This window comes from Micromys minutus (assembly GCF_963924665.1).
Source record: "Micromys minutus genome assembly, chromosome: 10".
In the NCBI taxonomy this organism is placed as follows: Eukaryota; Metazoa; Chordata; class Mammalia; order Rodentia; family Muridae; genus Micromys; species Micromys minutus.
The window spans coordinates 61,486,468-61,513,358 of NC_137979.1; the positions used below are offsets into that span (position 1 = coordinate 61,486,468).

Consider the following 26,891-nt stretch of genomic DNA (forward strand, 5'->3'; position numbering starts at 1 on the left):
CTCCCCGCGGAAGGCTCCGCCCCCACCCAGCTCCGCCCTGCGGGAGGCTCCGCCCTGCCCCGCGGACTCAAGCCGCTGACGTAATTCCGAAAGTCTTGGGACCTAAGAGGTCAGGTAGCACCGGCTAGAGAAGAGGCTTGTTGGACTACTGCGGGGCTGAGAGCTGCCACTAGGGGACAGCACATACGTACAGCTCCAAGAATAACTATGGGTTTTTTTTTTTTTGTTTTTTTTTTAAAGATTTATTTATTTATTATATATAAGTACACTGTAGCTGTCTTCAGACACACCAGAAGAGGGCATCTGATCTCAATACAGATGGTTGTGAGCCACCATGTGGTTGCTGGGATTTGAACTCAGGACCTCTGGAAGAGCAGTCAGTGCTCTTAGCCACTGAGCCATCTCTCCAGCCCCATAACTATGGGTTTTGACCCCAGGGATCTCACTTCCTCTGCCTTTGACACAGGGATTGATGGAGTAGGATTCTGGAGTCAAACTTGGTAATAAAACAGGTAACGATAGTGCTCGCTTCAGAGGATTTGCACCTTGGTGTATCTGTTATCTCTTGATCATCTCCAATTTATAGTTCTAGTGATCTGTACCTTTTTGCCCCTTCTGCCCTGGAACCCAAGATTCCAGTATAGCAAAGCTTTTACTTCCTCAGTTTTTCCCCAGATCACAGCATGTCTGCAGTGCTGTTGTGTCTATTCCCTCTGTGACCTGGCTGCCCTGAAGTGCTCCCTCCCAAACCCAGGCCAAGGACAGCTAATTGTTCTGCTAGCAAAAGCCTGACCCTTGAGCTCACAGGGAAATGCAACGAGGTCTCTATATCCAGCAGAAAAGGCCAGAGCTTAGATGCCACAGCTCCCAAACAGCTAAACCTGTCCCTTCTGATTCCTCCAATAGTGAGCACCCACTGCCTGACAAGTGTTGGGGTTTCAGGTCAGGGCACCAGAGCGTTGTCTTGAGGAGTCAATGCTGATTGAAGGTTCTTGCTGAGGGCTAGGTGACCTGAAGGCCGCCTGCACGGTTTATATGGTTTCCCTTGCTGTTTTATCCTTTTGTTTCTGAACCGCTTATCTGAGCCTCTCCAGCTTGCTACTCTGCCCTTGTACTGCTGGAAAGTCATGATGTCTCCATGAGTGAGTGGGGTGGAGGCTCATGGCTCAGCCAGGTTAGCTTCTTCATTCTGATTCTTCCTGTCTGGGACGCTCTGAAGGGAGGGTCTTGCTTGTATTTCAACTGCTTGAGAGGTCTAACAAGGATTCACACATGTCCTGCCTGGAAGCAATGGCTCCAGCAATATTAAATTTAAATGAGTTAGGGTTTTGCTATATACCCCTGCCTACCTTGGCACTTATTTTCATAGTGTGGCTAGTCTTGAACTCATGACAATCCTTTTTATTCTTTTCTCGTATATTACATCCCAAACCAGTTTCCCCTCCCTCCTCTCCTCCCAGTCTCCCTGCCCCAGAGACACCCCTCTTCCTCTTACCCTAGCTTCAAAAATGCTGGGATTACAGGCATGTAGTGACACCACCCTGTCTCATGTCAGAGATTTGAGTTCCTCTTCACATCTTCCCGACATGTGTTAAGGTCCCTGGGAGCACTTCCAGTGCCCCTTATGCTGTCAGGTGCAGTTCTGTCCTCTGCCCCTCCCCTGCACGGCAGTCTCCTGACACACTCACTACACACACTCTCCCCGACACGGCAGTCTCCTGACACACACTCTTGCCCCTCTTATCTGGACCGTTGCTCCCAGCCACAATGGGTTTTCAAATTGGTTTTTGAGACGGGGTTTCTCTGTGTAGCCCTGGCTGTCCAGGAACTTGCTCTGTAGAGCAGGCTGGCCATGAACTCTTGAGATATACCTGCCTCTGCTGCCTGAGTGCTGGGATTAAAGGCATGCATGACCACTGCCTGGCATCTCTTTTATTCTTTTTATGAGACAAAGTCTTTCAGTGTAGTTCAGATTCCTGAATCCCTCAAGCCTACAGCTAGCCTGAGTGATGGGATTACAGGTATGACTAGCAGTCAGCTAAACTGACTCTTACAAGACAACACAAAGCTGGCCCCGCCCACTCCCCAGCTAAGTCTAAGCTTGCTTCATTACTCAGGAAGACCAAGGTTTTGGGGACCCTTTGCATTGCCTTTCTTCCTATGTGCTGGAAGTCACCCAATTTCCCTTCGGGAAATGGCAAAAATGCAAGGTGGTCCCATAATGCCAGCTGATCTTTTAGACCCACAATTCTCCACAGGTTTGACTTGGGACTGCTTATGTGTTAAGAGGACCAAGTCCTGGTGGGCACCACACCTGCCTTGTGTGTCACATTCTCCCCTATGGGACATCAAGAAGATGTGGTTGACATCTTGGCCTGGACACAACTCAAACCCTTTCTACAGGGTTTGCAATCCTTGAAGCTCCTTTTCCACCCTTGAAGCAGGGATTGCGACTTACCTACTCCAGGTGTCCTGAAGGTGCCAGAGAAAAGGGCATAAGATCACAGACACCTTGTCCTTCAATAGGTCAGCTCTCTTTAGAGGTGCCTGCCTGTTCTATGGAGTTTGTTTTCCAGCAAATAACAGGGACAGAAAGCAAATACCGTATTGTTTTTGTTTTTTTCCTTTTTGAGGCAAGCAAGCTGTCTCTACATAGCTCTGGCTGTCCTAAAACTCACTGTGTTGACAGGCTGGCCTCTGCCTCCCACGTGCTGGGGTTAAAGGTGAGCACAACCTCTCATTCTGTAGGCCAGATTGATGGCTTGGAACTTCCTGTAGGTCAAACTTGTCTTGAACCCGGGCAATGTCATTCCCTCAGAGTCCTGAGTACAGAGAACACACATGAGAGCCACCACACCGGGGCAGGACAACCCTTCTCTAATAACCAAGCATACATTCCAGGGGCACTGGCCAAGTCTAAGAATCCAGACACTAGGAACATAGCAGATAAGATGAAGGGACAACTCAGGGGAGGGACATTTACCTCTAGGGTGTACAGCCCCAGGTTTGATCCCCAACAATGCAAAACCAAAACAACTCCAAAGTATACAGCAGTTTAATGGGGTGGTTTTCGAAGTTGCGGGTCCTTCCAGGAGAGTTCTGAAGAGCAGAGCAGCCGTGCTCCATCCCTGGTGTGCTCTTCTTCCCAGCTGCTCCTGTGGACACGCCCTCTCACGTGGAAAGGGAGGAAGTGCTCCTGAGTGGAAGCCACTGTAGTGACAGCAGTCTGTGTTGCAGACTGAGTCCTAGGTCTGCTGGATCATTTCCGCTCCGCTGCCCCTCTCTCTCTGCCACCCTGCTAAAGGGTCTTGGCATGCTCGATACTGGAAGAGCAGCAGCCCCCAGTGCTCCTTTCTATTCTTCAGGCAGAGTCTCTAGCTCTTACCATCTCCCTTCCTCCTCTGCTTCTCCATACACCCCTCTACTCTTACAGCTCCCCACCCCACCTCTGGTGGGGACCTGGAGGGAGCGGAAGAAGCCAGTGTTTTGGCTGAGTTAGGTGGTCACTGGGAAGTAATGGGGCTGTGTGTGAGCTACCAGAGGGTGAGATGAAGTCTGGATGAAGCCCAGAAGCATCCGTCTGGACACAGTGCTCCCCAGCAGTGCCATCCTTGCCCCTGGCCAGACCTCCCACTCACTCAGCTAGAAGACCCTCCTCCCTATTCCCATGTGAAGGCCCTCTCAGGGAAAATAAAGGCTGTTCCTGGTGTATGACCCTACTGCCCTGAAATAAGTGCCTGCCTCAAAAGTAGCCCAGGTATAAAGACCCTCAGCGGCTGCTGTGGAAGGGGGTATGGGTGGTAAGATAGCCTTACTGTCTCTGCTCCCCGGGAGAGGCACCTGCTGCCTGGGAAGAACACACAGATATCCTGTCCATACAACAGGTTGTAATCAGAGCCTGGGTAGTGCAGTGCTTTCCTAGGAGCCTTTTTCATGGAGATGGGATCTGGGCAGCAGTGGGAGAGAACTGCAGGGCCAGATGCTCGCTGAGGAGGCAGTGGCTATTTTCAGGCAGAATGGTAAGCCATATTGTAGGGTGCTTTCTTCAGAGTCTCCAGGAAGAACTGTTCATTCTCCAAGAAGTCATGGTCCTGTGAGGCAGATTCAGACCAGTGCTCACACATTTGTGCACTGACAGAACTCCTGATACCGGAAGAACCAGCCTGCACTTGGGAGCCCCCTCTACTGGGAAGCAGGAGGGCTATGTGGGAGCTGAGGTATGGAGACAGGGCCGTGGTCTCAGTCTTGGCAAGGACTTGAGAACCTTGGAATTTATTAGCAATGACCTCATGTGTCTGAGCCCCAGTGTCTTGGTGTGGAAAGTGGAGATAGGAAAGTTTCCTGTGTGTGTGTGCTGGTTCACACCTGCAATCCCAGAGCTCAGAAGGAGGAGCCCAGGGCTAGCCTAGGCTACAGAGTGAAACTCCCATCTCAACCAAATGAGCAAACTAAAAACAAAAGGGAGGAGAAACCGCTAAGGGTCTCCCTCAATGGCACAGCTACCCTCACAGGGCTGAGAAGGTCACTTATGACGCATGAAATCTTCAGTGTTGGGCCCAGCATGTGGGACAGGTTCCCTGGGCTGCTCACTTGTGTCACAGGTCATTTGCAGCTCAAGGGGGAATTGCAACCTCTTGAGCCTACAACAGGTCACACAAGCCATGCACAGAGTTTGCTTCCTCTGCTTTATTTTTTCCTGGCAGGTTTCACTGTGTAGCCCTGGCTGACCTAGAACTTGCTGTGTAGACCAGGATGGTCTGAAACTCATATCCACTTGTCTCTGCCTCCAAGTGCTGGGCTTAAGGTTGTCTGCTTAGTTTTTTTTTTTTTTTTTTAAATTCAAATTTCAAAGCCAGGTTGGAGAGATGGCTCAGCAGTTATAAGTACTGGCTACTCTTCCAGAGATCATGAGTTTAATTCCCAGCAACCACATGGTGGCTCACAACCATCTGTAATGAGATCTGATGCCCCCTTCTGGTGTGTCTGAAGAAAGTTATACAATGTACTCTTAAAAGCCTTTTGTTTTTTGTTTTTTTTAGACAGGGTTTATCTATGTAGTCCTGGCTGTCCCGGAACTCTTTAGACCAGGCTGACCTTGAACTCACAAGAGATTTGCCTGCCTTTGCTTCCTGAGCACTGGGGTTAAAGGCAGGCATCACCATGTCCAGCTTCAAAGTCAACTTTCAACAGGGAGTATCAATCAGGGCTCTGTCTGAGCTAGACAGGTATTCTACCGTTTACCACATTCCCAGTCCTAGCTGTCTACTTTATTTTTCCCCTTCATGAACAAGAGTGTGTGCTCCCTGTGGCCTTGGAGGGAGTCTGCTTGTGAATGTAAATGTGAGACCCGGCCCAGGGCTACCTACCTCTTCTGCTGTATGCTTTAGCAACAGCAGCTTGGCAAGAAGGTGTGTGGGCACCTGGGCAGCAGCTGTCTGGCTACACTGAGGAGTGGAGGAAGCAGGTGCCTGGACAGCTGAGGAGAAAGGCAGGAGGCAGTGTCAGGGGGAAACTGAGGGGCCTGGCTTTTTTCTGTAGGAGCTGCATCCACACTGCCCATGAGAGGAGCCAGGCCCAATGCCCTGGAGACTCTTCCAGAGAACCCAGGTTCCATTCACAGGACACACGTGGAAGAGTACAACCATGTAACTGCAGGTCCAGGGGATCTCATGGCTTCCTCTGGCTTCTGTGGGCACCACGCACAGAACCCACATGCAGCATCTTTTCAAAGGGACAAGGCAGACTGTGCTAGCACAGGACACTCAGTATCTGTGGGCCCTGCATATGCATAGGTGCATATACAAACCACACAACAGATAAAGGAAGAGAGAAAACTTGGAGCCTGTGGTGGCAGAGCACACCTGTAATCCCAGCACAGGGTGACAGAGCAGCAGGATTACTCTGAGTTCAAGGCCTGCCTGGTTTTCAAGGTAAGACTCCAGAGAAACAAACAACAGTAAGCAATGTGGCTCAATGTCTGTACACTCAGGAAGAGGCAGAGGCAGGAGAATCTCTGTGACTTTAAGGCCAACCTGTTCTACACAGAGAGTTCCAGGTCTGCCAGGGCTACATACATGAATCCGTCTCAAAACAAACAAATACACTCTCCTCAAAAAGGAAGGTGGGGCTAGAGAGATGGCTCAACAGTTGACACACCTGTAATCTGGCATGCAGAATGCTGAGGCAGGGGGATCCGATTTTGAACCCAGCCTGGGCAATAAAGTACAATGATATTTTCAAATAAAACTCCAAACCTATAGCTTCTGGCAGCCCCTAAATTGAGTATCTGGAGGAGGCCCTGCTACTTCCTGTTCCAGGCTGTGTCCCAGCCTCCTGGAGTCACTTACCATCCAGGCTGGAGGCTGCTGGGCCCTGGACTCTGGAGGGCAGCCCTAGAAGGCTGGAAGGCACTTCCTGCCGCACACGGTCCAGCTGCAGCCTCTGCTGAGCTAGGCTCAGATGTTCCTGTGCCAACACCAAAGAGATGGACTCAGTGGGAGGGAACAAAGGTGGGCCTGACGGACAGGAATGGGGACTAGAACCTTGCCTGATGCACACGCTGCTCCTGCTGCCGCAGCCACTCCTGCTGCCGCTGAACTACCTGCAGCCGGCCCTGCTGCTCAGTCTGCATCTGCTGGGCTTCCTGCAAGGCCTGCTCACCCTCCTTATACTTCTTGGAGGCTACCTGCAGGGAGGCAACTGGGTCAGGGCTGGCTAGAATCAAATGGTGGCTTGTACCACAGCCCTGCCAAGGCACACCTTACTCATGTGCTCCACCTCCTGTGCACGGGCCTGGAGGCGCAGGCTGGCTTTGTGTAGCCTGTCCTTCTCCAGTCGGAGCTCTTGGCGCTCTCTCTCCAAAGCCTCCCTCTCGGCAACCAGCTTCTCCTCCTTGGCCCGGAGCTCACAGGCCCTAACTGTCAGCTCTGCCTGCTCCTGCAGAATCCAGAACCATTGCTGTAGTTACTGATCCAGAGCTACACCAAGCCTATGCAGCCACTGGGGGGTCCCTGCCTCCCCTCCTCCCTCCCCCACCTCTAGAAGTAGACAGTAGAGCAAGGGGCTTCTGATGTGAATCAGAATGGCCTGGGGCCATGCTTGGAGAGGCTCCTGCACAAGCCACACGAATTGTCATGTCCAGCTTCTCTGAGTATCAGTTTCCTTACTTAAATACCAGAGTCAAAGGAACCAGCTGGCAAATAAGAGAAATATGCATGAAGTGCCTCAGAAAAGGCAAGCTACCTGAGGTGCTGACCACTGTCCAATTTCTGTACCCTTACTATGTCTTAGCTGTGCTCTTAGTTCCTGGGCCTGGGAACTAACATTTGTACCCAGGTAGGAGGGAGTCCAGGACACCCTGGCCATGCTCAGTCCTGGAGGCTCTGGGCCTACCTTGGTCAGGCTGATGATGGTGCCCTCTCGCTGGGAGTCTGCGTGCATCGCCCTCTCGGCCTCGCGCTCCGCCCGTTCCTTACTCAGCTTCTGCTGTGTGAAATACTCGGCCCACTCTGCTGCCAGGCGCCGCCGCTCCTCCCCACATTTATTCATGACCGACTTCTGCTCCTCTAGCAAGGCGCTCTGTGTGGGGGCAATGAGGACAGAGAGTGTCTTGGGGCAGGAAGAGTGGGCTCAGCAGCTGGGTGTGGACTCACCTTGGCTCTCTCCAGCTCCTCCCTCTCCATGGCAATCTGCTGGACCATGATCTTCCTCTGCTCCTCCAGAGTGCGTTGGGCTGACTCTGCCTTGGACTTCTCAGCAGCCACCCGCCAGCGTTCCTGCAAGACCCAGGGCAGGGCTGAGGGTTGACTCCCACTCTGGGAGCAGGCCAGGCTGTACCAGAGGACTGTGCAAATCTGGCTTCTCTCATGCTGTCTTAAACTCATTTCAAAAAAACTGTGAAGCAACAGGCACTTGGGGAGTATTGTCCAGGTCCAGCTCCTGCAATTCTGAATTAGGAGGCTCCAGTACTCAGGTCAAACTGCACCTCGGAGAAAGTTCAGGAGTGCCCTGCCCTAAACCACCAGGTCTGCCCATCACCCAGCAGCCTCAAGTGCTAGGAACCCAGTTTCCATCAACAGGAGGGCAGAAGTTCAGAAAGTTTAGTTTTCCTTAAACACTAAGCCTTAGCTGAGTCGCTGCTCAGCAGTTAAAAGCACTGACTCTTCAGGGGACTGGGGTTCAGCTCCTAGTACCCCAGAGTGACTCACAACTGTCTAACTCCAGCTGCAGAGGATATGATGCCTTTTTCTGGCCTCTAAAGGCAAAGCAACGCAGACAGATAAAAACAAGACAAAACAAAAAATCAAAAACCCTAATGCTTAACTCCTCATGAGTGACGTGTAGAGAGTTCAAACATCCTCACACTTGAGCCACAGGTATCAGGTGACGTGACAGGTCTGAGGAAGGCAGAGGTACGGTGATGGCAGGGGTCTGCAGGATGGCCCTGGGGCTGGTAGCTGATGTCCGGTGTTAAGTGGCCCAACCCAGGGTTGAAAACAGAGCAGGAAGAGACAGGAATAGGCCTTGGGCATTGCGTGCTTGAGTGGATGTCAGAGAACAGCTGACCATGGGTTTGACCTCTTGGCTAAGATCAAATGCAGAGTGGCTGAGCTCGTCCCAGGTGGCCCTGAAGTACAGACATCCTGCACATCAAGACAGACTCACCTGTTCCAGGAGCCGGCTCTGCTCACTCAGGCGCACCTCCATCTTCCCAATGACCTCCTGTAGTCTGCTACGCTCTTCCTCCATGTCTCGCTGTTGCCGGCCCAGCCGCTCCTGCAAAGCTGAAGGCAATACACAGGGTGGTCACTGACTGCCCTCTTTCGCAACATGGGAGTCCCAGTTACAGAGAGGGGGCTACCTCGCAACTGCTCATCTTGCTGCCGGATCCCCAGCTCCCGTTCCTGTGAGGTGGTAAGGTGGGAGGCCTCCACACGGGAGGACAGCGTGTTCAAGCTGCTGGAAAACTTCTCCATCTGCTCGATGATGCCGTTCAGGGACCTGAAGGATCGTCATGGCATCTCATCCTGGGGACGGCCAGGATACCCTGGGTAGCAGCAGCAGGCAGCACACATACCGAGTATGGGAGGTGGCACTGGTGACGGCGTCGATCTCTTGGTCCTTCAGCATCTTCAGCCGCTGTAGCTGGTGCTCATGGTCCTTGCGCATCTCCAGGATGGATGCCCTGAGGAAATGGTGCAGAGGCAAGGAAGGCCAAGGGTCACTGTGAGGGACCACCCGACGGATGACACCAGAACAGTCTCCTCTTCCTCCTTCAGGCATAGCCTAAATGCCTCAGTTTCCCTGACTCTTCTCTTTCATATATTGCCATAGGCACCTACCTTACTGCTCAGCAAAAGATGCCTTTCACAGGGCCGGAGGAAGCTCTGTGCCTAACATGTGTGCTGGCCCATGGGCTGCTCTGTCCTCTGGAGCCCTTAGGTATCTTAGTTTCCTTCTCATTCAGAAGGGCTCAATGCATGACTTCCCAGACCCTCCCATCCCAGAAGAGTGGGTAGAACCCCACCTATAAGGGGCAACAGACTGGTGTGCTCAGCCTTGAGCCTTTATCTCAATGGGCTGAATGGAAGGGTGAGTCTGTGTACAGGCTGCAGAGCCACACTGTGGTCTCATGGGCACGGCTGTCTGTCAGCCAGTCCTCACAAGCCTACTCCTCAGGCCTATCCTGTCCTCTGGCCAGTCCTTGCAAAACCACTCCCCTGCCTCTTGTCCTTACTGCTGAAGCTCTCGAAGCCTTGCAACCTCCTGGTCCTTCTCCTGTTCAGCTAAGGCCATTTGCCGCTGGTGCTGGGCTATGAGCTCAGCCCTGGCCTGCTCAGCTTCCCGGCAATATGATGCATGCTGAGCTGATAGCACCTCCTTCTCTCTGCGGAGCTGCTCCTCCCGCTGCTGGTAGGATGTTTCTAGCACCTTGACACGGCTTCTGTCAACAGAACACCCACCCACTGAGCACAACGGCATGCTCTTGGGTCCAGGGAGATCTGAACCTGAGCTCAGGCAGGCCCCTGAGGCTGGAGTGAGTACCTGTGTGCGTCCTCAATGAGCTCCAGGTCTGCCTGGTGCCGCTGCTGCAAACTCTCCAGCAGCATCCTGTGCTGGGTGCGCTCCAGCTCCAACTTCCGCACCTAGGCATGGATGAATCAATGGTACTGGGTTCTTCAACAACCAGACTCCACGCTTGTGTATCCAGTCCCCCTTCCTCCTGGTGATGCCTCCAACCTTCCCACGAGGAAGTGGTCCTTGCTGCCCTGCAGCTCTCACCTGCGCCTCTAGTTCTGACAGCTTGGTCTGGCTCTGCAGCAGCTCAACCTGAAGCTGGGCAGTGCTGCTCTGAAGTTGCCCTGGGGCAGCCAGAAGCTGCTTCTGGTATCCCGAGCCTGGCAGCAGACTCTGCATCATGGACTCTGGGAGGAGGGTCTGTGGGACAGGATAAGAGCTGTTCAGAGGTGGAGTTGACAGGACTCCTGCTGAGCCTTGCCCCCTTCAAGTTCTCTCCTTTTAGCCATCTGTTATAGGTGGCTCCTGCAGGATAGGACCTGGGCAAGTCCTCTGCCTTGCAGGGAAGCAGTCAGAGTGCCCTTGAGCTCCAGTCAGAAAACTGAGCATCCTCCCTCCCCAAGAACATCCTCCTCAGTGAGGAGATATCTGTAGTCTCAGTTAGGACAAAGCTTCTGACCCTAACCCATTAGGTTGGGCCTAAAGGCCTATGTTGACAGTTCCAAAAGCTGCCCTTCACCCATTGCTTCCCAGGGACACATTCCTAGCTGTCATACCTGCTAGGCCTGTTTCTATACCCCTCTTTCTTCTCTCTCTCTCTCGCTTGGCCTGGCATAAAACTATAGCCTAGGCTGGCATCAAACTTGCTTCTCCTACCTCAGTCTTCTGGACTAGATTACAGGGGTGTGTGGAATGAGCATGATGGTTCGTAAATGAGAATGGCCCTCAAAGGCTCATATATTTATATACTAAATTCCTGGTTAGTGGAACTGTTTGGGAAGGATTGGGAGGTGTAACTTCTTTGGAGTTGATGTGGCCTTGTTGGAGAATGAATGGCACTGGAGGATGCCAGGCCCAGTCTCTCTCTCTCTCTCTCTCTGTCTCTGTCTCTCTCTGTCTCTGTCTCTGTCTCTGTCTCTCTCTCTCTCTCTCTCTCTCTCTCTCTCTCTCTCTCTCTCTCTCTCTCTCTGCTGCCTGACGACCAGAATGTAACAGTGACTAAGACAGAATTCTTTTTTTTTTTTTTCCAAGCTAGGGACTGAATCCTGGGTCTTGCACATGTCAGGCAAGATTTCCTTTAGGGAACAACCACCATCCCTTATTCTTGAAGCCAGGCTGGGTTGGAACTCACTATGTAGCCTTAGGGTGATCTCAAACGTATGGCACTCTTCCTGCCTCATGAGTGCACCACCATGCCAAGCTTGTACTGATGCTTTCTCACTGGAACATTCCAAGCTCGTTCAGCATAGCTGCCATAGTTCCCTACTGCTGCTCAGTTACACCAACTCCCTCGGGGTAGTGAGGCTAATGTTCAGCAGAGTGTAATGGAGGTGCTGTCCTACTGGGTATAGCTGCACATTCAGGCAGAGTCCAAGTCCAGGTCCAGGTCCTTAGCTGCCTCTGAGAGGGGAATTGTTCTCTGGGCCCATGACCCATACCTGTTATAGCTGCTTATGCACTTCCCTACCTGCATAGGCACAGACAGCCCCGTAGGTTCCTGGGATTGTGGAATGTAAACTGCAGGCTCTAAAAGTCACAACACAGAAAAGAGGCTCAGAGGCCTGCAGGACTCGCTTGGCGCCAGGGAAGCTCTAGGGGGAGTCCCTTGTCACTCATCTTCCAGAGTCCCCAAAGGAGCTCAAGGTACCCTCATACTCCAGGGCTAAACCCTAAGCAAAGATGGAAACAAACCTCTGCTGGAGAAGTGCCCAGAGGCAGAGGCCATTCCTCTCTTAGGGTCATTTACAGGGAGAACAATAGTACCTTCGTTCCAACTCATGGAGGACCTGGGGACATAAAGATGAGGGTGTGTTAAATAGCTTCTGTGTAATATAGAGGCAGGGAAGGGGAAGCAAAGGACACTGGGAAACCTGGGGGCAACCGTGCAGGGCTGGTCTTTCACTCCAGTGTTGCACTGGTGGTTTGGGAAAAAACATGATATGTGCCCTCAGACAGCACCGCCATCAGATGACCAGGCACAGATGCTCAATATGTCAGAGTCAATGAGCCATCTTGGGCCCCAGCACAACTATCCACTGTCTGTCTCCACGGAAGGAGGCCTGGGCTGGCCCCACTACCTCTCACACCCTCAGTTCTGTCTTTGGACATACCCTGTGACACCAGGCCTGGCAGCTGCAGTTCCTTGTGGAGTTGGTCTCGAGGCTTCCCCAACAGTGGCCTGCTCAAGGACCTGAGTGCTAGCAACAGGCAGGCTGAGGAAAGTCCATGGAAAAGGAGAAAGCTCATGTGAGCTACAGAAGGCAGTCCCAGACAAGTGCCTAGCATAAAGCTTCAGGCAGTCCTCTTCCCGTGCCCCTGTCCCCACCACTTGGGCTCCTGGAGTTGGTGGGTGGCCTTTGTCTTCTGTGGCTGCTGTATACGTCACGGTTCAGCGACACAGCAACAGTGGGCGCATCACACACACTGGAGTAGGTTCACGCTTGTCTACCTTTGCTCAGCCTTAGACTCGCGCTGCTCACAGCTTCTCCACAGCGCCGCGGTCACAGCGCAGCGGTCACAGCTTCTCCACAGCGCGGCGGTCACTCTTCTGCCTCCTTTTCTGCCTTCACTCTCTGAACCACAGCTTTCCCCTCCGTCTCAAGGCAAAGTCAAAGCTGCTCTCCCAAAACTAGGACCTTACAAGTCACACCATCTCCTTCACTTGTTCTAGCTATGAGGCTGTTTCTGCTTCCTCCGACCTTGGCCTTGTCAGCCCCTTTGCCTTCCTGCCTACAAAGGTGACTCACCACCACCCACCCTCACTGGACTGCCATTTTGTAGTTCCCAGGAGCTACAGTGCCCGTGTCCCTCAGCGTCCATGTTTACTCAAATGTTTCCTAGAGGACAAAGGAAGCTTCACTCACACATGTGTTAGCCACTTTTAACCCAAGGTAACAGAAGAACTTGGTACAGTGGGTCTCTTTGCCACTTTGACTGGTGCTGTGGACAGGGTCTCTGCTCAGAGGAAGGGACAGTGGATCCTGCTGCCACAAAGCATCTTTTGTTTTTTCTTGCCCAATCCAGTTAGTACCTGTCCCCATGACAGTCAGGGTGAAGTCTTACCAGCCCCTGACTATTTGCACCTGGGCAACTCTTTCTTCTATGCACATAAGGAAGAGAAACAGCTGAGTTGGCATCGGTGCCCAGAGCAGTATGTCTAACAGAGAAGGGAGCAGGTAAGGTGGGTAAGGCTAGCCCCTCAGACCCTGCCAAATCCTTTCTGTCAACCAACATAGCCCACACTCATACCTGCTGGAAGGGGTCTGACCTGGTGACCCCAGTGAGCTCAGATCCTTAGAGGGCCCAGCATGCTCTTCTCTGGCTGGATTGTGGGATTTCTTCTGAGACATGGCACGGCTCAGCCAGTCATCTTCTTTCTCCTCAGCTTTCAGTGAGGAGGTCTGGCTGGCTCTGGCAGAGGGCCTTGTACCCTTGGCTGGTGGCTTTGCTGCTGAGGGAAGTCCAGTTGAGGCAGAGTGTGGCTCTGGGGCTGAGGGCTGGTTTGTAGAAGGCAGGAGAGTGGGTGTGATGGCTGAGTCTTCCTGTTGGGCCTTTTGAAGGGACGAGGGGGACAGCAGGTCCAGGTCATCATCCTTAAGGCCTAACCAGTCAGCTCCTCCTTTCCTGGGGTGGATAGGACTCGAAGCAGGTGGAGAGCTCTGTTTAAAGCTTAGGGCTTCTCCCTTAGGGTCCGGGCCACCTTCTCCCAAGAACCTGCTTCAAGGCAAAGAGGAGGGTATTGGACAGGGGAGGAAACCCATCCCATTAGCCCACTATCAGCCTTACTCTCTGCTTTTTAGGGGGTGCATATCTGACCCATAGCAAACTGGGCACGAGAGCTCATACCTACAATCCCAGCACCCAGGAACTGAGGCAGCATTGCCGCAAGGCTAGCCTGTGCTACAAAGACCCCATATGAAAATATTGGAATAACGGCAATGAAACTTCCACAGCAGCTGGAGCACATCTCGACTGGCAGATGCCTGTCTAACATACGTTAAGCTCTGGGTTCAATCGTCAGCACCACAGTCAGCCAGGCACGGAGCTGGACGTCCGCTCACCCAGCATTGTGCTCAGGAGAAAGGCAGGAGGACAATAAATTCAAGGTCATCTTTGACTATATAGTGAGTTAGAGGCCAGCCTGTCTCAAAACACAGGTCAGCTGTCACATAAGCACGAGGATCTGACATCCTCTTCTGACCTCCTCAGGCATCAGGTACGTGCATAGTACACAGACATACATGCAAGCAAAACATATACAAATAATGAAATAAATCATCTTTAAACAAGATATATACTCTGAGAAAAATTACAAATTCAGCCATTGGAACTGGAGAGATGGTTCAGTGGTTAGAGCACTGACTGCTCTTCCAGAGGTCCTGAGTTCAATTCCCAGCAACCACATGGTGGCTCACACCATCTGTAATGGGATCTGATGCCCTCTTCTGGTGTGTCTGAAGACAGCTGTAGTGTACTTCTATATACTAAATAAATACATTTTTAAACAACAACTCCAGCCATTGGTCTGTCTCCGTGGCAGATGAGGAGTGTGCGTGAGGACACGGCCGGTGGCAGGCAGGGTTCCCGGAAGGCCTGGAGAAGGCACCACTGCTGCTGCAGAATGGTGGCTGTGCTTACTCCTTGGGCTGAGAAACCAAGTGATGCAACAGCCTTGATGACATTCAGGGCGTTAAGCAGAAGTAGGCCCACTTCCTCCTTTTGCTCCTGAGTTTAGGGGTGGAGTGAGGTGCTGGTCTACCCCCCATGCCTGGACTATGGGGAGCTTCTGGCCTCCCTCTCTCCCTTTAGCACCTGTAGACTCATGGCTGCTGGGTGGGCTGGGGAAGGCTCCAGGAACAGTCCTGTCTTCGAGGCTGACTTACCTGACTGACTGCCGGCGGGACTGGCGGCCCTCGGAGGAGGCCACGGTAGGCTGGTAAGCCCCAAAGGTGAGGATTTCATCATCCCAGCTGTCTTCCTTGTCTGTAAATTAAAGGACATAGACAAGATGGAGAACAAGGGAAGCCAGACTTTTACAGGATCTGGCAGACACTAGGCAAGTGTTCTACCATTGAGCAATGTCTGCAGCCCAGGGAAGACAATGAAACAAGTAGTGGCCATAAATCAAACAGCAGGTACAGAAATCCAGAGTACTAGACAGCCCACAGGTAGATTATCTCATGACAGTGTTCAGCAACATGTGTTTGGAAGTGAAGCTTTTGTTACAGGCTGTGGTAAAACTGTAGTTTGAGTTAGATCTGATTGCTCATACTTACTATCCCAGCACTTGGGAGGTTGGCACAAAATTATCATGAATTCAAAGCTAGCCTAGAGTAATATTCTGTCTCAAAGAAAGGAAAAAGCCAGGAATGGTAACTCATGTCTTTAATCCTAGCACTTGGGAAAACAGAGGCAAGCAGATCCTTATGAGTTCAAGGCCAGCCTAGTCTAAACAGTTCCAGGCTAGCCAGGGAGACACTATCTTCACAAGACAAGACAAAACAACAAAACCCAAGGGGTCAGGAGGCCAGACACAGAGAGACAGCAGTCACCTAGGAGCCAGTACAGATTCCAACACCCCCACCCTCTTGGAAGCCTCACCCTCTGGCTTCTGATATTTCTTGTCTAACTTGAACTCTCTGCGTTCCCCAGTGCCTGGGCGAGTGAGGAGCCTGGACGCTGTGCCTCGGCCCAGCAGTTCATCCAGCTTGGAGCGAGCAGGGAGGGGGCCTTCCCTGTGGGACAGGGTTTAGAGATGGAATGTGTCATGACATGGGGTTCCCATGCTGCCCAAACCTTTGAGCTCTTCCCTGGGCCTTAGGTATCAGCCTGGTCAGGGGTTCGCACTTCATAAGGACCCTTACTGGTCTCCTGCCTTCTTCTCTGCTTTGGGGCTGTCTTCAAAGCCCAGGGTAGTCATGATGTCATCCCCTTCATCGAAGAGCAGTTCTTTCTTCCGGATGGGCGTATCCCCAGGAGTCAGAGGAACAGAAGGACCTAGGAAAGAGAACCAAGGCCCAAGGCTCCTGACTGAATGGGGTGGGTGGTGGCAATGGTTAACAATTGTCTGGTTTGTCCAGGGACCCTGACCCTAACCTTGCTCCAGGCTCACACATTTACCTCCTTACGCCTAGCACCTGATAATTTCTTGGTTCTGGACAGGAAGACACCAGGGCCTGCACTGCTGAGGTCTGGCTCTGTACTAGAAAGCTGTCAAGACCTCAGGGACCAGGAATAAGTAAGCCTCTCTAGCCTACCTTGGCCTGCAGCTGTGCCAGGGCTCTTGGAAGCAAGTTTACTCTCCATTGCAGGAGGCTTCTTGGCAGTTTCTTCTTCTTCATCAGAGAGAAGTCCAGCTAGTGGGTCTTCAAAATCTGGGGGCCAGAAAGAAAGACAGAGATCAAACTGCTTAGGAAACTCATGCCTAACAAGCTCTTGAGCATCCAAGGGTAGGGTGTATGGGAGACGGTAGACACAGAAGGGCTTGAAAGGGGGGTAGGGAATTGGGTGAATTCCGGGACTCCTAGACATGTCCTTAAAACATGAATCCATTCGTGAAGAAAAGGGATTTTTCCTTATATTCCAGAAAATCTTCAGTTTGATTCCTGGCTTCAAAGTCTTTGCAAGTAAGTTCCTCGAACATTCCAGTGAGCAGACACTTAGTTCCTCTGAGAATTATTGAGGACTAAATTGTGACCAGCTTTGTAGACTTAACACAGAGATTTAGATTTTAAATTTCAAGCCAAGTGCTCCAGAAAGTGGGGGTAGGGGAGACAGGACTCTGATACCTTCAAAGGAAAACTTCTTGTACTGAAGCCCAAACTTGCTGGAAGATGGCTTCTTAGTGGGAATGGTGTCCCCTACAGGAAGAACAGAGAAAGGGACTGAGGTTTCCATGTTTTCCTCCACAGCTTGTATTAGAGCCCCAAGGACAGTGAGCACTTTCTTTTGACAAGCTGAGGTTCTTGGCCCTGGAGGGGAGACGAGGTTGGCAGCGCCCTCCACCCCTCACTACTGCTCACTAGAGACAGCCTGGGAGATTCACAAGCAGCCAACAGACTTCTCTCCCTTTTTACAGTGCAGGAGTGGAACCCAGGACACCACCCACAGGCAAGCCTTCTGTCACTGGGCTATATTCCTCAGCCCAAACTTTCCATTTTAAGTAAAAAGAGATCCTCTGGAAGCTGCCTATGTTAGACTCAGTCAACTTGAGACAAGCTAAAGTCATATGAGAGGAGGGACCCACACTTGAGAATATGCCTCCATGAGATCGCACTGTAGGCAAGCCGGTAGAGCAGCAGTTCCCAACCTCCCTGATGCTGTGGGCCTTAATACAGTTCCTGATGTGGTGACCCCAGACCATAACACCATTTCATTGCTACTCTATAACTGTAATTGGCTGCTATTAGGAATTGCAATGTTAATATCTAACATGTAGGCTACCTGACACGCAACCCCTGTGAAAGAGCTGTTAGCCTCCCAAGAGGGTCATGACCCACAGGTTGAGAAACACTGCTGCAGAGCATTTTCTTAGTGATCCATGAGCAAGGGCCTAACACCTCGTGGGTGAAGTCATTCCTAAGCTAGCGATTCTGGTTTCTATAAGAAATCAGGCTAGGGCTAGAGAGATGGCTCAGTGGTTAGAGCACTGACTGCTCTTCCAGAGGTCCTAAGTTCAATTCCCAGCAACCACATGGTGGTTCACAACCATCTGTAATGGAATCTGATGCACTCTTTTGGTGTGTGTCTGAAGTGTACTCATATAAATAAAAATAAATCTTTAAAAAAAAAAAAAAAAGAAAGCAGGTTGAGCAAACCTTGTGAACAAGCCAGTAAGCAGCTCCCCCTCAGAGGTTCTGCATCAGCTCCTGCCTCCAGGTTCTTGCTCTGTTTCAATTCCTGTTGTGACTTTCTTTGATGATAAACAGTGATGTGGAAGTGTAAGCAAGATAAACCCTTTCCTCCTCAAGTTGCTTTGGCTATGGTGTTTCATCATAGGAACTGACTAAGACAAGAAATGGAATAGACCCTTCTCCACAAAAACACACGTACAGTCTGATCCTTGGCCTCTTCATCCTAGGCATGGGTGGTGTTTTAGTTAAGAACAGCTTCCATAGACTCATACATTTGAAAGAATTATAAGGATTAGAAGGTGTGGCTTTGCTGGGGTGTCACAGGGGGGTGGGCTTTGGGGTCTTAAAAGCCCACACCAGGCCCAGTGTAGGTCTCTGCCCGTGGGTCAGGATAGCTCTCATGTATGTTGGCAGCACTATGTGTGCCTCTGTGTTCCCTGCCATGATGATAATGGATAATGGATGAAACTTCTGAAATTGTAAGCAAGCCCCCAAGGAAATGTTTGTTTTTATAAGAATTGCCTTGGTCGTGGTGTCTCTTCACAGCAATAGAATGCTGACTAAAACAATATGGAAAACTCACAAGAGCTATCTTCCACATACCTTTCTCATTAGCTGTTAGTGTGTCTGCTGGTTTGGGGTTGCTAGATACTTCTTTCCCAGAACCTTTTGCAGTTCCTTTGCCAGAGGGTGGGTGAGACTTGATCCGACCAAAGAGATCGTCATCCATGCTGTCCAAGTCCTAGAGCAGCAGGAAGAGTGACATCTGGTGTCTGGGAGGGGCCTTGTGCTTTCCTGTCTGGGACCGCCCCAAGGTCTCTAAGAAAAGTGTTGGCTTCAGGGCAGTGGTGTTAGGAAGTGGGAGCTGCTAAACCTCCCCGGTCATTGGTGGCAGCCCTTGAAAAGAACTGTAGAACCGCTCTCTCCCCTACTACCATTTGCCACCTCATCAAAGGCTAAACCAAAGCCCGCTCCCAACCTCATCTTGAACACTGAACCTCCAAACTAAGCAAAAGAAATATCTGTAGTGGAGTGCTTTGCTGTGGCAACATAAAGCTGAATGCCTTAGAGAGGAGGAGGAGGATTCTGGGCTGAGGGCAGCTGTGCCCAGGCACAGAATTGTGAAAGGACAGGAAAGAAAAAAAAAAAAAAAAAGAGGAAACTTGTGAGAAAGGAATGAACATGGAGCTAAAGGCAAGCAAGTGGGCCATGGAAACTGGATCATGAGACTACAGAGAGACACAAGGTCACCACAAGGGCAATGTGAGGTCATGCAAGTCCTGCCCATCACCACGGTCAGCTGGCCTTGGGGGGACATGGAGACAAGAAGACAATGGACACAGAGCTTCATAAGGCTGGACCCAGGCGCTCTGCTTGGCCTGGAAACCACGGTGAGATGGGATGAGTGCTGCTGGCAGAGACGTGAGGACCAGAAGGGCTGAGGTGCAGGCAAGCTACAGGACACCGCGAGCCTATGTGCTGATCCAGTGTAAAGACTCATTCCAGCCCCATCTGATGTTTGGAGTGAAACCCAGGAAAGGCAAGGGACAGATGTTACAGGGGACTTTATCAATATCCACGCCTCCAGTTGGTAGCAGGAGATGTCAGAGACCCAGCTAGGAAAGTCTCTTGGTTCCCAGTAGAGAACTGTGGCATAGATTTTCCAGGGTCCAGACATGAGGAACTATAAAGAAGTTCCAAATGGTATGAACTGCTGATCCCCCACCCCCACCCTAGCCTTGAAGAGGCAAAGCTATGTGCTACCTTCATGTTCTGCAAGAAGACCTGTGGATCTGCATCTGAGACGCTGGAGACCTGAGTCCATAGGCAGTGAAAACACAGGAACTGATGTCAGTCAGGACCCAAGAGCATGTGGGGGGTCCCCAGCCCTAGTCACTCTGCTTTTGCTGAGCTCAGGCAGAGCCTGATTGATGGGCAGAGACAGGAGTCTCTTACGCCCACCCTCCAGGGACCAGCTCTTTGAAGTCAAAGCTTCTCCTCCCAACTGCACCCACCCAGAAAGTACTCCCATTGTCTGCTCCTCCCAACTGCAGAAACCATTTCCACCACAGGACTAGAGAAGACTACTTCCTATTCATGCAGCCAGACAGCTTGGACTTTCTTACAGAAAGAGGCAATTCCCAACTCCTGTGGCTGGGAGGGCTCTACCATCTAATCTAGCTCATTGTTCTGGTGAGAAAATGGATGTAGTTTGGGTCCATTTAGCAGTCCATGGACATTGCTCTACTTTAAGAATCAAATGCAAAGCTGGTGGCATAGTGGCATATGGCACAAGCCAGCCAGAGCCACAAAGTGAGCCAGGCAGTGGCACATGCCTTTAATCTCAGCACTTGGGAGGCAGGGGCAGGTGCATCTCTGAGTTCGAGACCAGCCTGGTCTATACATTAAGTTCTAGGACAGTCAGGGCTACACAGAAAGATCCTGTTTTGAAAAACAAAATTAAACCAACAAAAAGGGGTGAAGGTGCAGGCTGTGCGTGAGCTTTACATCTGTAATCTCCGATCTTGTCTGGGGCTGAGCCTGTGCATCTGTAAACCCTGGACTTGTCTGGGGCTGAGGCAGAAGGCTCCAGCACAGGCAAGTTAGGGCCACACGGTGAAAAATCTACCTCAGAATGAAACAAAATGATCCAACTCCTCGACTTTCCTAAACCCTTCTGTGAGCAGCTCTAGGCCACTCCAGGCTCACTATCTGCAGGACATTACAAAGGTCAGGGACTGAGGAATGGACCAGACTTACCTCAGCATCTGCGGCTGCCAGTCCTTCAACACTGTCTTTTGGGAGGAACCTGCAAAGAGATGAGGTCAGCAACAGTCCCTGTGCCTAGACCACTAGATTTTTAAAAATTAAGACTGAAGTGTACATTTAGCATGTGCAAGGCTCTGGGTTCAATCCTGGAGTCAAGGAAGGAAGGAAGAATATGAAGGAAGAGGGAGGAGAAAGGAAGGAAGAAGGAAGATGATGGTAAGAAATGAAGGTAAGAAGAAAAGGAAAGAGGTAAGGAAAGATGAAAGGCAAGCAGGCAGGCTGCGGGTAACTGGCACATCCCTGTAATCCTACCACTTGGGAAGTAGAGGCAGAAGGGTTAGAATGACTTAGGGCCACCCTCAGGTATATATCCAATTTTAGGCCAGTTTAGAATACATGAGACCCTGTCTCATAGAGCTGTAGATCAACCTTATAGTCAAAATGAATTTGGAGATAGAATCTCAGACAACTGCGTGCGGCGGCACACACCTTTAATCCTAGCACTTGAGAGACAAGGGCAGGTGATCTCTGTGAGTTCCAGGACAGCCAGGGTTACATAAGGAAACCCTGTCTCAAAACAAAAAAAAGACCACATAGTATAAAAATTTTGTACTTAATTTGTGTTTCAACTTTTATTTTTAAAGCAGTGAAGTTCTGTAAATATAAGTTGTTAATAAATGAATAATTATTGAGGCCAAGAGAATGGCTCAGTCAGTGAAGTGCCTTCTCAGCATCTTAATCGCCCCTATCCCCAGCACCCATGTGAAAAAGCGGAGTGTGGTCTTGTCTGGGGTGGTGCAGACCTGGTGCTGGATGGAGGAGGGGCAGGAAAATAGGAGAATCCCTGGAGCTCCCTGCCAACCAGTTTAGTTAAGAGGCGAGAACAGCAGATCATGTCTCAAAGAAAGGTGGAGAGCCATAGTGTAAAATCCCCCCAAAACTGACCAGCTCTGGGCTCCGTATGCACATGCACACACACAAACAAGCACAAGCACACTCACACACACTAGGTAGTTATGGTTAAAACTGGGCACAGTGGCACACTATAATCCCAGAATTTGGGAGGCTGAGGCAGAAGGATTGCTCCAAGTTTGAGGCCAGTTCACTATGGGCAACATGGTTAGTACCAAGCCAGGCATAATTATACAGTACAACCCTGTCTTCAAACAAACAAACAAAGATAAAACAAGCAATAAAACTAAATAGCAAAAACAAACAAACAAAGTTAAAAAAAAGAGAGAGAGGATTTATTTATTTTTGGTCTCTTTTCTTTTGAGACAGAGTCTCAGTATAACCCTGGCTGGTCTGGAATTTCCATGTAGACCAGACCAGCCTCAAACTCAGAGAACCATCCATCTACCTCTTCTGGGGTTAAAGGTGAGCCCTACCCTACCTAGAGGAAAAGAAGTAGAAAGATGGGGTGTTCATATTCAAGAAAGAGGGAAATCTGAGGCCACCTCTCATTTGGGGGCTCAGAGAGGTCCGGCACAACACAAGAAACAGATGGAAGACTAGAAACCAGGCTTTCAGACCCCCAGGTCTGGAGTCCTTTGACTCTCTCAGATTCCATTGATAATCAGAGATGAAGGGATGCATTGAAACTCGAAACACCAACTGTGGCCACTGGCCAAGACAGAGCACAGTTGAGGGACAGAGGGCTGGACAGAATTGTGCTAACAATGCTTACTTTGTCTTTGAAGATGGCCACTGAGGTGAGCTTGCTGTGTCTTTGGCATGTGAAGCTGGCTCAACAGGCTTCTCAAACAGTGTTGCTGAAGCAAGGAAAACAAGAAAAGACATGCTGTTCGGTCATGGAAGCAACAACGCAACAAGGCAGAGGTGGAGGTTCCTCCACTTAGCTGATTCCTACACCTCGCCCCAGAAAGGGCAGCCTGTCGGCACCACAGGCACCACCTGATTCTACCCGATAAACATGAGTGGAAGAGGGTACAATTCCAAGTAGGAAGCTAAGCCCAGATGCCAGGAGTGCCACGGATAGGTCAGCCCCTCCCTGTGCCACATGAAAGCGCAGAGACACAAAGGCTTTCCCAGAGCTCTAACCATAGGCTCAAGCACAGGAGTTCTCCCTGGAAACAGGAGCCTTGTACTGCCCAGGAAGCTCTGTTCAGCCCTCAGCCCTGCTCCTCAGTGCAGCACCATGGATGGACACAAACACTAAGCTGGGCATGAGAGCTTGAGAAAGGGAGTCTGAGGCAGGAGGGCTTCCAGGCGCTTGAGGCCAGCCTAGGGTAAAAAGTGAGACCTTGCCTCAAAGAAAAGAATTAGCTGACAGGATGGCTCAGCAGGTATTGCCACCAAGTCTGATAGGCTGCGTTCAATTCTTGGAGCTCACACAGCAGTTGTCTCTGACTTTCACAGGTGTACTAGGGCACGACAGTGCACTGCCCCTCCAAAAACAGACAAACAGACACACCCAAGAAACTGTCTAAAGGAAGACTATATAAGGGACCTAGGGATGGAGGGAGTGGCTCAGTGAAAGAGCAGAGGGGCCTGAGCTCCACTCCATCCGGCAGTACAGAAAACCTAAAAGAGTGCAAATGGCAGGCTGTGAAGGCTCTCACAGCTGTGTGCCCCATTTACAAACCAGCAAAGCCTCTGAACAGACATGTCTGCAAAGATGACAGAGTGTCGTGAGTGTCGCATGGGAATACACTCAGCCTGTGCTCACAGCTGCTCTGGGAGGAGAATGGAAAAGTCAGTGGCTCCCTGAGCCACTGTGAGTTCAAGACCAGCATGGGCACCACGTTACAAAGTAATAAAAAATGAAAATGTCACAAATGAAAATAATAAAAACAGGGTCTGAGTGCCAAACACTGCTCGGTGCTACAATGGCTACCTAGCATGAATCAGGTCCTGGGGTAGATCCCCAGGTCAACAATAAATAAGCAAAAAAAAACCACAACTCAATCAGTCAAACAAACAATAAAACAGGCAGGAAATAAGCATTGGCCGTCAGGAACAGAGCAGCAGCTTCTTGCATCCCTGTGGGCCATACAATGTCATAGCTGCTGTGGGAGGCCATTTGACAGTTTGTGAAATTAAAACAGGGTACCACGTGCTGCAGTGCTATGGCAATCTGTGAGAGACTCAACCATTCAGGCTTGCACCGTCACTGGCTGAACCTCTTCCCTCCTGCCCAGGGAGAGCAAGGGGCACTTACTGTTGTCATCTCCCAGGAGGTCACCAAGGACATCATCAATGGATCCTGAAAACAAATGGGCCATCAGGACTTCAGGAAGCAAGAGTAGTGCTTGTAAACCTGAAGGCCTAAGACTTCTGTGTCCCAGAGCTCCCCAGTCCCAGGCCTCAGGCTGACACTGGCCTTCCCTGGCCAACAGATGATTTCTAATGGTGACAATCGATGACACCTTGTTGACAAACTCGGCTAGTTTAAAATAACTTTCCCAAAAGAATGATGTTTTCCGTGAACTCTCCTTTCACCCACCTCATCCAAAACGCGAAAGCCAGCACTCAGTCTTCCAGCCTCTAGGAGGCCAGCGTGGATCTGAGACGACATCTGCGCACAGGCAGGCTCACCCACATACCCCTGCACCCTTCCAGTTACTTTCTGATGGAGACACTGGGTAGGCATGTTTGAAATGATTTTCCTAGCCAGCTTTACTTGCTTTGACCTCCCTTATCTTCAAACGGTATGTCCCTGAATTCAGAGCAATGAGAAATATTTTTTTCTAAAACTTCATTTATTCACTTGATTTTAAATGTTGGGCAGTACAGTCAGCCCTGTGGCTTTCTCCAGTCAGGGCTGCTCTCTCCACCCCTTTTTTTCTGGGAGGAGTGTATCAGCAAAGTCTTGCTTTATCAGACTCAGCCAAATTGATTCTCCAGCTTTTTGTTCTTTTATTTTATGAGAAAGGGTCTCTCTACACAGCCCTGGCTGTCCTGGAACTGTGTAGAGCAGACTTATTGACCCATAGAAACCATCCTGCCTCCACCTGAGCGCTGGGACACAGTGATGTACCAACACACCGGCTTCTCTTCTTCTTTTAAAACTGGAGCAGGAATATGTGTCATGACATTCTTGTGGAGATCAGAGGAGAGTTTGCAGGAGTTGTTCTCTCCTTCTGCCACTTAGGTCCTAGGGGTTGAGGTCATGTGGCATCAGACACCTTTACTTGCTGGTTTTACTCACCGGCTTGTTTTATTTTGTTTGTTAAAAAAAGAAAAGTAAAAAGAATCTCAGCTAGGTGGAGATGACTTTATCCCTGCACTTGGACAGAGGCAGGCAGATCTCTTGAGTTTGAAGCTAGTCTGCTTTGCAGAGTGAGTTCTAGGACAAAAGAAGAAAAAAAAAAGGAAAAACAAAGGAAGAGGAGGAAAAGGAAGAGTACTTGGATTACAGGTGATATTCCACTTACCCTTCAATCCTTTCTTGGTTTTCAGTGCCTAAAATGGAGGGAAAAAAAACCACATCAACAAAATCCAAATAAGCATGTGTTAGAACTGGGCAAGAAATATGCTTTGCCTTTCTCCAGGCCCCCAGAAGAAGGAGCATTTGTAGATGAAGTCGGTTCCGTGTTCCTGCAGCTTCTGAGAATAAATATACACAGAGCACAGAAAAAGACCTAACTAGCCAGCAGAGCCAGGCTGTGGACCCACAACTCTCCTCCGAGTTACAGTTACCACACATAAAAGCTTCCCAGACAGATGAAATAACCAGAACTTTCTCTTCTGTTCTGTGTGTCTGAAGGGTGTGTAAAAACACTTTCTGTATCCCCCAACAACTGGATGGGGGGGCTATCCCTAAATCTGTTGCCTGTCTGTGGGTCCTGTTTCCCTAACTGAGCTGCCTTGTCTGGCCGCAGTGGAAGAGGACTGGCCTAGTCTTGCAGTGGCTTGATATGTATGACAGGATGGGGTGATGATACCCATAGGGCACCTCCCCCTTCTCAGATACAAGAAGGAGGGGCCGTGTGAGAGAGGGTACCAGGAGGGGGGCCTGGGATTAGAATATAAAGTAAATAAATAATGAAAAAAAATGTTTCTGACAGGAAATTCAGAGGTCTCAGAGGCTCAAGATATAGGCCAGCATGGCTCTTGCTTAATTCCAGCATGTAGGATTCAGAGGCAGGTGGATCTCTATGAATGACAGGTCAACTTGGTCTTCTACATAGCAATTTTAGGCCAAACAGCAGCAGCAAGAGCCTGCCTCAACAAAACAACAATAATAGAGGCTCAAGGGAAACTTTGCTCACTGATTAAAGGGTTTTTTTTGTGGGGGAGGGGGTGGACTAGGAGGAGTCTGGAGCTTGCCATGTCAAAACAGGCTGGCCTGGAATCACAAGAGATCTGCCTGCCTTTGCCCTGTCTCCACATTCTGGGATTAAAGGCCCAGTTCACTGCGTAAGTTTTTCTAATGCTGCCCTACCATGGGACCATCTCCTGGTCCTTGCCACAAAACTTCTATGCAGTCAAGATGTTGACGGGTCGGGTGGAGTGGGGTGTGCCTATCTTCACGAGTCTTGGGCTGTACTCTGCCTACCATCCTGGGCTTCAGGCTCTCTGCAGCTCCTCACAGCACTGTCCAGTCATGTGTGCTCTTGACCAGCAAGTTCATCTTTCCTAACAGAGAAAATTAAAGGGACTGTTTAAAAGCTGAAGCTAGGGGCTGAAGAGATGGCTCAGCAGTTAAGAGCACTGTTTTTCCAGAGGTCCTGAGTTCAATTCCCAGCAACCACATGGTGGCTCACAACCATCTGTAATGAGATCCGATGCTCTCTTCTGGTGTGTCTGAAGACAGCTACAGTGTACTTATACATAATAAACAAATCTTTAAAAAAAAAAAAAAAAAAAAAAAAAGCTGAAGCTGGAGAGAGGGCTTAGGAGCCAAGAGCACAAACTGGTTTTTCAGAGGACCTGAGCTGGGTTCCCAGCACTTGTGCTGGATAGCGCTCTCGCGCCTGCACACACTCGCACACACGCGCGCGCGCACACACACACACACGCACACACACACACCAGAATTCCAGGTCTAGGGGGATCCAGGCCTCTGGC

At 50.4% G+C, this 26,891-nt stretch overlaps 1 protein-coding gene across 1 annotated transcript; it reads right to left on the reverse strand.

The window, feature by feature from the left end:
- Positions 1-3,041: 3,041 nt before the first annotated feature.
- FBF1 (Fas binding factor 1) lies at positions 3,042-26,429 on the reverse strand (the record flags this gene model as incomplete). The annotated part of the gene is given in 30 exon segments (XM_080922568.1): positions 3,042-4,091; positions 5,367-5,476; positions 6,348-6,465; positions 6,548-6,685; positions 6,760-6,936; positions 7,393-7,578; positions 7,653-7,775; positions 8,665-8,783; positions 8,861-9,000; positions 9,077-9,184; positions 9,737-9,943; positions 10,045-10,145; positions 10,282-10,437; positions 11,705-11,763; positions 11,929-12,023; positions 12,348-12,449; positions 13,486-13,950; positions 15,120-15,219; positions 15,838-15,971; positions 16,101-16,233; positions 16,494-16,610; positions 17,025-17,096; positions 18,693-18,831; positions 19,854-19,904; positions 20,850-20,898; positions 22,546-22,630; positions 24,040-24,084; positions 25,256-25,283; positions 26,380-26,393; positions 26,396-26,429. Coding segments are annotated over 30 exon segments (3,489 nt in total). The 3' UTR covers positions 3,042-4,007.
- Between the last annotated feature and the right edge of the window lie 462 nt (positions 26,430-26,891).